Source organism: Gracilinanus agilis, chromosome 2, assembly GCF_016433145.1.
Source record: "Gracilinanus agilis isolate LMUSP501 chromosome 2, AgileGrace, whole genome shotgun sequence".
Taxonomy (NCBI): domain Eukaryota; kingdom Metazoa; phylum Chordata; class Mammalia; order Didelphimorphia; family Didelphidae; genus Gracilinanus; species Gracilinanus agilis.
The window spans coordinates 295,131,730-295,144,525 of NC_058131.1; the positions used below are offsets into that span (position 1 = coordinate 295,131,730).

At 32.4% G+C, this 12,796-nt stretch overlaps 1 protein-coding gene across 1 annotated transcript in view; it reads left to right on the plus strand.

Annotated features, from left to right (window-relative positions):
• RPGRIP1L (RPGRIP1 like) overlaps positions 1–12,796 on the plus strand; it is a 123,274-nt gene that overhangs the window by 95,065 nt on the left and 15,413 nt on the right. The window contains exon 24 of the mRNA XM_044664143.1: positions 4,124–4,307. Coding sequence (XP_044520078.1) covers positions 4,124–4,307 — 184 coding nt within the window. The remainder of the gene's footprint in view (positions 1–4,123; positions 4,308–12,796) is intronic.

The window sequence follows — 12,796 nt, forward strand, 5'->3', positions numbered from 1 at the left end:
TTTACTAATTGTTGTTTCTCCCTTAAGCCTTCCGTTCTAGTAATGCTACTCAATAAATATTTTGCTGATTAATGTATATATAATAGACAACTGTCTCTCTGTTTACATTTATTTCCCCCAAGAACTTGAAGTAAAGACCTTTTTAAACCAAAATGTGTAATTATAAAGATAAAATACTGGCTACAAAGACAAGAAGATTCAATGATGAGGGTTAGGGAGAGGAGGGTATTCTATTTAGTTAGATTCGTTCTATCCCCAGCCTGGAGTGGAGAGATAGGGAAAAGTTGACATCAGCATGGTCATCAATTAGCATTCATTAATGCTTCTATTTGCATAGAGCTATACAAAGAGAATTTGTACTAGAGTCAACTACTCACTCTTTTTTTTCCCCTATTAGAATCTGAACTTCTAGAAAGCAAAGATTTTATTTTCTCCTTTCTTTTAAATTCCGATTTCTAGCACAAAGTTATGGATACAGTAGCCTCAAAATAAGTACTTTTCCCTAAGTAAAGCATTGTTTTAGTGTACTATTCAAGTCTGCTCTTCAAGAAGTGAAATTAAATACAATTTTAAAAATAGAAGCAGCACAATGTCATGAATTGAGAGCCAGCCTCAAAAACATGATTTTCTGAGTTCAAGTCTTCTCTTTGACATACTGCTGTGTCACCTCGACCAAGTCACTTAACTTTTCAGTGACTATCAAGTACGGAGAAGGAGTCATTATTAGACTGGTGTTTTCTTGCCTGGACAGCCCTTTTATTCGTAATATCACAATCCTGGCACTATCCCTTTAGAAATATAATATTAAAGTTTCCATTTGGTTACCATTATTGTTGAAACCAAATGAAAAATTCAGTGGCACTTTCCCATATGTCAAACCAAACATTTTGGATAGCAGTCTATGCATATGTTGTTGAAAAATGTGTTATCAAATATGAATTATGATTGCTCAAGAACTAGAAGGCTATAGCTAGCAATTTTATCTTTCTTCTTACTGCTGACAACTGGTATCAGAAAGATAGTTGTGCTCTATGGGGATAGCACCTGCCTCCACAAGGCTCTGCATGTGCTGACTTTTTATTATGGTGATCCCTAGTCGACATGGTGAATCAATCCATCTGCATATACTAACACTGCCAACCCTTATAAGGCATTACATCAATCACCAGAGGCCTAGATGTATATATTTCTCCTACCAGTAATCTGAAGTAAAAATCTGGTTTGTTAAATTACCTCGTAATTTAGGATACCTAAATTTCTTGATTTATAAAGCATTTAGAATTGTCATAGAAAGTGAAAGTTGAGTGCATATATCATCCAGAATGTGTTTTTAAATTCTTTTGCCATCTCTGTTTTTATCAGAAATATTCTTTTAGTTTAATTTTCTCTGTGCTCAATATTTTTACATTATCTATATCACTTGTCTTTTGTTAACTTTATCTGATAAATTATTGAAATCATAAACTTGTCGCTCTTTGTATCATTTGATGGTAAATCATAGAATCAGCATTTTAAAACTGGATGAGATTTTTAGAGATCATCTTATATAATATCATATAATAAAGAATAAATAAAGATTTGAGAAGTTGAGTGTCTTATTTAAGATCATACAACTAGCCCATGGCAGAACTAAGACAAAAAGTAACAACCTGCCCCCAAAGCAGTACTTTCTCCACATGCACATATATACACATATACATGCACAATTTTAAATAAAAACAAGGAAATATGGCTCCTAAATATTCCTAGGCAAAAGCACCTGGAATAAAGACTATCCCAAATATCATGAATGTTATTCTTTAAATGTTAAGTGAATTGTCTAAAGCTACAGTTTTTCAGTGTTAGAAATTACCAGTTGTTGCAATGATCAAAGAAATCTTTATATCCTAAATTACAATATGAAAAAGACAGAGCCACTTAAAAATCAAGGTTTTTTTTTAATATACAAGAAAACTGGAAGAGGGAAAAATGCAAATATTTAGGTGCCTGGTTGCATAGCATTAGGATTTTAAAAATTGTACTGCCTTATTTAAAGGCCTAATTCAGTTCTTAATATATTGTGATTTTTCATAAATATATTACCTCTATAGTTAATATATTATTAATAAACCATGCATTTAAACACACTTGATTTCCCCTGCTATTTAATAATACGTTTGTCTTCTTTTGCTTCAGCAATTTGATAAATCCTTCTCTTCACAACCTAGAAATATATATATGTTATTCTTTTTTGCCTCTTTATAGTTGTTTTCCCAATAGTCTGTTTATGCAACAATGTTAATACTTTTTACTGTGCTATTTTTATGGCAATGCCAAGTTTGTCAAGTGAATTTTTAAGTAATGTAGAAGACAATTATGCACTGTACTACTTTGGAGTTGTATGTATAAACTATGTAAATGGGAAATAGTTTTGACAACCACAAAACATTTTGCAAAAAAAAAAAAAGAAGAAGAATATCATTTAAAATATTTCTTTTGCTACCCAAGCCTCCTGCAAGAAGAGATGAGTTGTTTCTGAAGTGAGATTAGACAATAGAGCCAATTTCATTTTTTATGCATGTGAATGGAGAGTGCTTGAGGTTATTAGTTGAAACCGAGTAACCTTTCCAGGCTTTCATCTCTTTCTTTTCAAATTTGAATATGAAAAGCATATTCAAGTCAAAGACCATCACTTTAATGACATTTGGCAGTCATTTGATTTATTAGGTTTTAGAAAAAAAATTTCCTTTAAATATTTCATCATACTATGCTAATCCTAGTAATATTGCCAGCTGCAGCCTTGTACCTGTATTAGTGGAGACAGAATGGTGTGGAATTTTTTCTGTCATCCTAGTAAAATTTCCATGAATCTACTGAATAATAAAACAACCTTATTGAAATATTCAGATTTGGGTTTTTAGTTAAAGTGTCTTAGAATACATAATAAAAGAAAATGTCTTTTGAAAGGAGGGGGCAAAATTACTTCATCAAATATTGAAGGGGCTTGACAGCAATGGAAATTGTTCTTTATGGAGAATATTTTTACAATAAAATGCGTAGGGTTTTCAATTTGATTAATTATAAAATATGCTTTAAAATAACTAAGTAATCATGCCAATGGATTTGTTCACTGATTTGGATTTAACTCCTAAAATCTGATCTTCTTAAATATATCTTGTTTGCAGGTGTCTAATTATTAAGGTGATATAATTTAGATGATGCAGAAAACACCTTACAGGTTGTAAAGAAATTTTGACATCTCATAACTGTGGAAGGCTCCATTCTTTTTATTAATCTCAGCTCTCTTGACATTTTTACTGCTTAACCTAATTTTAGATGAATTCTATTCTTTGAAATGATTCTTATGGAAAGATTTGTGACACTAATCATGTTCATATCATGCACAACTTAATTAGAAGACCATGGTTATTCATAAAGTTTGAACTTACAAAAGTAAAGAAATAGTAACAGACCTCTGTTTGGGGTATAATAATGTACAATGACCCCCAATTTAAGGGTTTTCTTTTAAAGCATAAGAAGAATAGAAATGAATTTCAGATAAATTTACGGATATTAAATGCAATGAAATGTTCTTTTGCTCTTAATATGGTGTTAAGTAGATTGATCCAAAATATAAGATAGAAAAATATAGTTTTTATAAGTGTTTAAAATTATTCTGAAGTCCTCAACAGGCCTTTGAATAGTGTGATATTAATCCAATTGGAGAGCTTTGATATGTGAATTAGTGAAACTTTCTCAAATACTGCAAATTGGATAAATGCACCATCATAAACAGTGATTCATTATTTTGTTTGAAATATGGGCAACTAATGCTTGTGATTCAAGAAACTAGACGCAGATGAAGATCTCATAATCTTCATTCCTGATGGACTACTAGTGAGGTATTTATAGCCTGAAATGTAAATCAGGAAACTATTGCCATGACACTGTTAACTTCAAACCCTGGGGCATTGGAATCTCATTCTCTCTTTCTGTCTTGAATAATCTATCATGTGTTACTGTAAAATAGTGTACGGTGTGTTGCAAAAAAAAAAGGAAACCTATTGCCCTTCATGTTTGTTTAAAATTGACACTAAAAGCAGAATAAAGTGGTTTTTATTTTCCTTTTTTCTTTTTAAAACAGCCATCGGAAAAAATTCGGATTGAGATTATAGCGCTAAGCCTCAACAATTCCCGAATAGCCATGGATGACACTATACAACGCCTATTTGTAGAATGCCGATTCTACAATTTTCCTGCAGAAGAGACACCAGTGTCACTTCCAAAGCCCAAAAGTGGACAATGGGTCTATTATAACTACAGCAATGGTATGTATGATGCATTTGTGTATAGCCATGCATTTTGGTCCTTTAAAAAAATCCTTACTATGTGATTGGGCTGGGAGAACAAAGAAGAAAAGTAATTCTATGAAATCTGTCAAATCTGACTATGAAAAATCAGAAAGGATTTCTTGCTACATATTTATAACAATACAACCTATTACTAGTCTGTTTACAAAAAGAGCTTGAAACAATCATTAATGAATTAGTAGAGTTAAGAGAACCCCTCAAAGGGCGGTGGAATTCTATAAACAGTACTCCCCATTGTTCCCAGGTATTGAATCCCAAGAAAACCACCTCTTCAGTCATATAACCAGCTTAATTCAATTCAATAAACATTTATTAAGCATCTATGAACAGACTATCAGGTCCTGAAAATACAAAGAAAAAAATGAAATAATGCCATCAAGTAGTTTTCATTATACAGTGAGGTGAGGATAGACAGTATTCTGAGAATATTTAAGGATGGGGACAAACCTATCAAATGCGCATATCATCCTGTTAACTTATTGAAAAAATTAGTCATTTCAAGAAATTAGATTTTTTGGTGATATAATGCAAGCAGCTACTTGATTAGCTGAGGTTTTTTCTGCTTGCCAGCTAGTTGTCTTGCCATCTAGACATAGTTATAGTCTTTATGCCCTGAAATTTTTAAAAAGCAACTTAAAATGTGGCTACATTACAGTTCTGAGTCATTAGATTTTAATTTGGGAAAAGTATAAATCTTTACAATGCTCTATAATTCCACCACATATCTATTCAGAACAGTAGATGGGTTTTTGATCTTCTGAAGCTGAAGCTACCAGATATATATATGCATTGAATGCTTCCTGGACCAATCCAAATGAAGCAAACACTCAGATAAATCAACTTCTCTAAAGATTTATGAGACTAGTAACTGATCATGTGTGGCAAATATGAAATACCAAAATTCGATGTCAAACTGCCATGGCACTAATTCTAAAAATGCTTATAGAGTTTATTTGAAGCCCTAGGGTAGAGTAAGACCAGCTAGCTATTGTTAAGGAGAGCACTAAAATTTCTAATCATACCAATCTCATAAATTGCACCTCTTCTGTAAGTCAAGACACTTGTCACTGAGCCATAATTTAACCCTCAGTTTTGCCACTCTGTTCTGTAATGTAGAAGTAGAAAGGCCTTGCTTCTGACATTAGCTCATTGTGTTGCCCTAGGAGATCATTAAAACTCTCATGGCCTCAGTTTACTCCTCTCAGAAATAATCAGGATAATAACTTGTATAACCTTCCATCCCTTTCACCCTTACTCTCAAAATAACACTCTGTTAAGGTGCACAGAAATCATTATTAACTACTTGAGAATTAGACTGGCTAAAAGAATAAGGGCCATCCATAAGCAAAACAGTGTATCCAGTGTACCCAAGACTAGAATTCAGAGTTTATTGCTGCTTTCCAGTGGTCTGTCCATTTGCTTTTGCATAATTGTTTCCAAGATCTAAGTTTCATCAAATGCCAAAACTCCATGTCTATACAGTGATATACATCAAAATAATACTTGAAATTCTGAAAACAAATTTTAATAAAGAAATCTAAGAAAGAAGGCAAAGTCTTTTATCATTTTCACAGGTTAATAGTAAGCCACTTGATTAAACTGATAGCAGATTTAAAGTTAAATTTGTTTGCGTTGACTGTCAGTCGAAAAACAACCATGTGGCCTTCTAGATTATTCGATCACTATTAAAATATGTAAAGGTTCTTAAATTTACAAGCAGATCTTTTTCTGGAAATGTTTCTGTCATAAGTGCTTCTGTGTCCCACATTTTAGATCATTCCCGTGTGGTTACTTTATTCTCTTATGTGCTTGTTGTTTCAAGATACTTGGTCATCTAATTGGTGTTATAAGAGTAGTTACTTATAATGAATCAACTATTTGATGTCAGGAAGAAAGCCAATAATACGTTAGTAATGAACTCAGTAGAGAGTGTTTACTATAGCTTTACTCCATCCCCAATTCCTACCTAATTAGATTTGACTATATAAACTATTCAAGGTTAATTGAATATTTTCTTTAATAAAAATGAGATTTACCTGAGAAGAAAAATAAAGAAATGTACTTTGAGCTTAGAAGCTTAGTAATAGTCTCCTAAATAAAATCTGGGGGAAAATTCATGTAAGAAAGCCTCAGAAAATTTGAGGAAATATTAATTTTAGTAAAATACCTCCTTATTGAAAGTGTTATTATTTCATTTATTACCAAAGTGGAATAGCATTATGAAAATATTAATTTTTAAATGTCATTTTTCTGTCTTTTCTGATGCAAGAAGAATCTTCTTATCTTTAGTTAATAGGAAACAATCAGACTAATCAGGGTAATGATTTACTATGCCTTTGGCATTTGTTACTTCAATTATAGGCCCAATTTAATGTAGCTTTACATTTTCCAAATTACATTAAACTATAATAAAAGTAATTTATCCCTTGGCTGATTTTTTTATATAAATGGTAAACTTAAAGAAGAATCAATAACAAAAACATTCTTTTGTATGAACACCTTGCCAGTGGAGAGGTTTGATGAATCTGGCAGTGTTTTATTTTCCACCAGAAACAGAATAAACATTATTACTTATACAATACAAAATGAATTGTATGCTAAGGCCAGTACCTTAGGTTCATTAAGATTTGGTGATGCCAGTTTTCTCTACAAAGAAGTATATGTTCTTAAGACTTAGAGACTATCAGTGAAAAAAAAAACAAAGGTTGGATTCAGTTGATAGACATTGGTAGCAAGGACAAAACATTTACATTTCAGTGCTCTTGGAGATATTGCTCTGAGAGTGCTGAAAAGGCAAGAAACTGGTTTAGAAAAAAGATTAATGATAGCAGGTCTAAAGGATGTTATCTTGACTGAATATAAACCTTCTGTAGAATTGACAATGGTAAGGAGTAAGAAAAGATTAATGAAATCTAAGTTTTTATAAAACTTATATAGATCCGAAACTTTGGTCAGTGAGGACTCAGCAGTTGATCGTTTGGACAAATTGAAGTTAAACTATGTAAATGAAGAAGATATAGACATTTAGAATTCTTTAGCTAATGATAGAAGAAATCTGAAAGGTAAAGTATTAGAATAATAGAAAAAGGTATTTCAGAGAAGTTATTTTTCACAAATATTCCCATAAAGACTTGTATAATATTATATTACAGTATGCAACGTGTTTTGTGTGATATTATACATCATTTATCATATATGCTATTATATGTCACTTATTAAATTATTAAATTGCCCTACAGTGAAATTGTCTTAAATGGCATTTTGCTATTTCACAACTGTGGGCACAAATCCATGTACATGATATATTCCATATATCATAGTTTCATCAGTATGAATACTCTCCCCACTGATACAAATTGCAACTTCTCCATGCCTTATTAATAAGACAGTTTCTTATATGTGCATAAATATGCTATTTACCGTATATACATATGATATGTCATTTATTGCACACGTGCAGTAATTTCATGAGTTAGAATGGCCAAAAAAATTCATTTCTACATGTGAACTTTCTACCTTTAGCCTTCCCCAGACTCAAGGTTGATCCTGAAACAACTAACAACATCCATTGCTAGGTCTCATACTTAAAGCCCTTATAATTTTAAGGAACTGTTAGAGTTTGCAATTCCTAAGACAGTAGCACCTAGTAATTAACAAAAGTTTATTAAGTTGAATTAAAGTCACTGGCATGGCTTTCAAGAACTTATGGTCATCTTCACAACACAACGAGGCACTCGAGTAGAATTTTTAGTGGAGGTACATTGTTATGTCATCGATAGAGTATTGTATATACTGAATTATATCATTTCTGCATAAATCAGAGAAACTTTTAACATCATAAACAAATTAAAATCACCTAAGTGAAACATTTGTTCATAAATTTTTGCAATTTTTTAGAAACCTGCTTTTGAAATAAAAGTAAAAGTCTAGCACAATGTAATCTGTATAAATGATTTTAAATCTGGAGAATTCTCCCCATAATTTACTTTTTAAATTTTGATCTTTTGAGGGTTGTATATTTTCCTCTTGAAATTTCAGCTCCCTATTGCCAACTAATAATTCAAACTCCATTGCCTGATCTGCCAGGGTCTCTACAATCTAGCATCATCCTACCTTTGCAGCCTTATTTTATATTATTTCCCTTTTCAGATTCTATGTTGGCCTACTCTTTCCCCAACACATCCTACACTCTAATGTCAGTCAGCCAATAAACATAATTATACATGTGAAATCATACAAAACATATTCTTTATTAGCCATATCACGCAAAAATGCAACAAAAATAAAGTTAGAAAATTATACTTCAATTTACACTCAAAGTTCATAATTCTTCCTCTGAAGATGGATAGCATTTTTCATCATGAGTCCTTTAGAACATTCTTGGATTATTGTATTGATCAGAGTAGCTAATGCTTTCACAGTTGATCATCTTTACAATATTGCTGTTACTTTATACAATGATCCCTTATTCTGCTCACTTCACTTTGCATCAGTTCACATATGCCTAGCTCTGTTTTTCTGGAACCATTTACCCATCATTTCTTACAGCACAAAAGTATTCCATCACAATCATATTCCACAACTTGTTCAATCATTCCCCAACTAATGGACATTCTCTCAATTTCCAATTCTTTGCCACACCAAAAAGAACAGCTATAAATATTTTTGTATGTATCAACCCTTTTCCTTTTCCTTTGATCTCTTAGGGTTACAGACCTAGTAGCGGTTTTGCTGAATCAAAGGGCACACAGTTTTATAGCTCTTTGGGCTTAGTTATAAATTGTCCTCTAGAATGGTTGGACCAATTCACAACTCCACAACAGTGTACCTATTTTCCTTCACCCCCTCTAACATTTGTCATTTGCATTTCTCCATTCAAAAGTGAATTAAAGCATTTTTTCATATAATTATAGTTTTGGTTGCTTCTTCTGAAAACTACCTGTGCATTGATTTATTTTTCTGAAATACCTGTGCATTTCCCTTGATAATTTATCAGTTGGAAAATGGCTTATTTTTCATCAGTTTGACTATTCCCTATATATTTGGAGAATGAGGGCTTTATCAGAAAAATTTGCTATAAAAATTGTCTGTGGTACTTTTTATCAAAATGTAGTTTTTCAGTTATCTCTTTTAATTAGATCTATTTTTGCTTTATCTGAGATCTTATTTAACTCTAGATATGTGTCTTTCTGTTTCAAGCATTTTTCTTATAAACAACTTACTGTTATATTCTAGTTTCTAATCTTTTATCAATAGTGCTTTAAAATCCTCTATTTCATTAAATCTCTAATTTTTTCTTTTTGTCTGAAGAGTTATACTAGTTTTGTTGGGTGAGTTATTCTTGTTTTTAATCCTAACTTCTTTGCCTTCTGGAATATCATTCCATATGTGGAAGGTGCTATGCAACATTAATTATCATTCCATGATATTTTAATTGCTTCTTTCTGACAATATTAGTTGCAATATTTTCTCCTTTACCTGGGAGCTCTAAAATTTGCCTATAATATTCCTGGGAATTTTTATTTTAGAATATCTATCAGAAGGTGATCATTGGATTCTTTCAATTTATATTTACCCTCCAGATCTAAGGTGTCAGGGTAGTTTTCCTTTATAATTTCTTAAAATATGATATCTAGACTTTTATAATCATGGCTTTCAGATAGTTCAATAATTCTGAAATTTAACTCTCTTCAAATTTATTTTTTTATCAGTTGTTTTTCCAGTGAGATATTTCACATTTTCCCCTGGTTTTTTTTTTCTTGACTTTGTTTTATTGTTTCTTGATGTTTCATGAAATCATTAGTTTCCACTTGTCCAATTCTAATTTTTGAGGAATTATTTTCCTCAGTAAGCTTTCTTACCTCTTTTTCTATTTGGCCAACCTTTTTAAGAGATTCTTTTCTTCAGTGAATTTTTGTTCCTCTTTTTTTACCAAAAGACCAATTCTAGTTTTTATGATGTTATTTTCTTCAGTATTTTTATGCTTCTTTTACCAATCTGGTAATTCTCTTTTCATAATTTTCTTCTACCACTCTCATTTCTTTTCCTCATTTTTCATCTACAACTCTTATCTTTTTTAACTCTTTCAGGAATTCTTTTTGGATTGGGTCCAATTAATATTTTCTTTGACTCTTTGGTTGTAGCTTTTTTTACATTGTTGCGTTCTTCTGAATTTGAGTCCAGGTCTTCCCTGCCGCTAGAGTATCAATTTATAGCCAAATTCTTTTTTTGTCATTTGCTTATTTTTTCCAGCCAACTTATTAAACTTAAATTTAAAGTTGAATTTAAACTTTATGTTAAAGTTGGGCTCTGCTCAACTAGGGATGGGAAGGCACTCTTCAAACTTCAGGCTTTCTTGTACTGCTATTTTCAGAGCTAGTTCTGAGGGTCTTCAAGTTTTTTGGTGCTTCCAAGGAAGTATGTTGAGGGGAAAGGTGTCATCACTGCTGTCATGATCTGTACTCTGGTTTTTACCCAGAAAGGGCCCCTGATTCCCTGCATCTATGACCCTGCTTTCCTGCAGCCAGAGCAATAGTATTCATCTTGTTCTAGAGCTGTGACCAAGAGCTCCTTTGTGACTAACTACATGTTTTCCTCTCTGATTTGGAACTATAACCAAGAACTGCACATGGGCAATAGAATTGGCAGTCAGCACCAGCTGTGTCTAATGCCAAGAAATGGTTTCCTGTAATCTCTTTCTGACCAGTTATCTAACTCCCTTACTTTCTTTAGCCTGAAAGCTCCTGAAGCTGCTGCTGCCACTCTCATAGCCACTTCCAAGACCCACTACTGCTGTTACCACTGCAAGTGCTCTGGGCCATCTCCCACCCCAGTGTCACCTCTCCTGCCAGCCTCCTAAGCTGTCTTAGGTGGGAAAAATGTCTCACCCTGATCTTTTGCTGGCTTTGCTGCTCCAAAATTCAAAATGATTTTAAAGATGATTTAAAATGATTCAAAATGCATGGGGATGTTGAGAGAGTTAGCCCAGTAGCTGTCTCATCCGCCACCTTGGCTCTGCCCCCTCACTTGTTCTTTTAAAAGCCAACTAAGATACTACCTCCTCCTCAAAGAACACTTCCCTCATCCCATGTGAGTAGTTTTCCTCTTTGGGACCTCACATAGCAGTTTGATATATACCTTTCTAACTAGGCCACTTTTGTAATATATTTATCTATGTATTACAGTTACCAGTTTCTAGCATAATACTTCCTACACAGGAAACACTTAATTACTTTTTGTGGAATTTGTTGAATTGAAAAACTTAGAGATCTTCATTGGGTTATGATCTAATCATGACAAGGGTATATATGACCCACCCTCTTCCAGAGTGAAATAAACCAAGAAATATTATCTAGTTATAGTGAGCCTATTCAAAATTCAGACAAGTAGAAGAGTTAGACTGCATGTATTGTATAGGTGGAGAAAAGAAGGAAGAGCTATGTCAACTTATAGTTTAAGGAGAACTCATTTGAAAAGTCTTTTGATCACTTCCAAAATTGGATACACATGATTACTGTCTACCAGTATATCAGGACCTAAGTAGCTAGATCAGCAGGAAATAGACAATAAGAACATGCTGATTATAGTTCTTAGAACTATGAGCCTGAGTTAGAATTCTCATTGGGTGATCTGGTCCAATTGATAGTGATTTATGAAAGTGTATGAGAAGTGCCATTCTGCTTCCCTTCTGCATTACAGTTAATAGAACTTAAAATATCCCAGGGCTGATGATGATACCATTCAGTTTCTAAGAGAGCATGCATTTTTAAATAAAAGTCAAAGAAAGTCTGGGCTCATAGTAGAAGGCAATATGTGTTGAATAAAAAATTGTATTCTCTTGGCCAATTGAAAAGAAGTATAAGTATTGACTTACGCTGATTAGTCTACCTGACAATTTGGCAAAATATTACTTTTCCTTAAATTTTATGTCAATTCTTAGATTTATTAACTTCTTATTACTGGCTTAATTTTTGTCCTTAAACTACATGACATTCCTCTGATGGACTATTAAGACATAAAAAAAAAATTAAGTACCTTGAAGTGTTCAAAGGTTATAGTCAACCATTTAATTAATCAGTAAACCAAAATTGAAAGTTAGTACTTGGTGAGATAACATTAAGAAATAAAATAATGTCCAGAATATTTTTGGAAATAGCATAGTCAAATAATAAATGGATAAGTAGCATATTTGTATAAAAATTCCATACTTCTTTTTAAAAAATATTTTGAAACCATAGGCATTGCTTATTGTTCTTTCTTAATAGCTATTCCTTTTTAGTTACCCTTTGAAATTTGTCCTTTTATATTATTTCCATTTTAAAAATCAGATACTGAGACAAAAGTAGTCAAAGGAAGGGACCAGAATAACTCAGAAACCAGCAAATAAGCCAGAATTATAAACTATAGGCATCTTGTTTATGCCATTAATATCATAAATCCTAAATCTT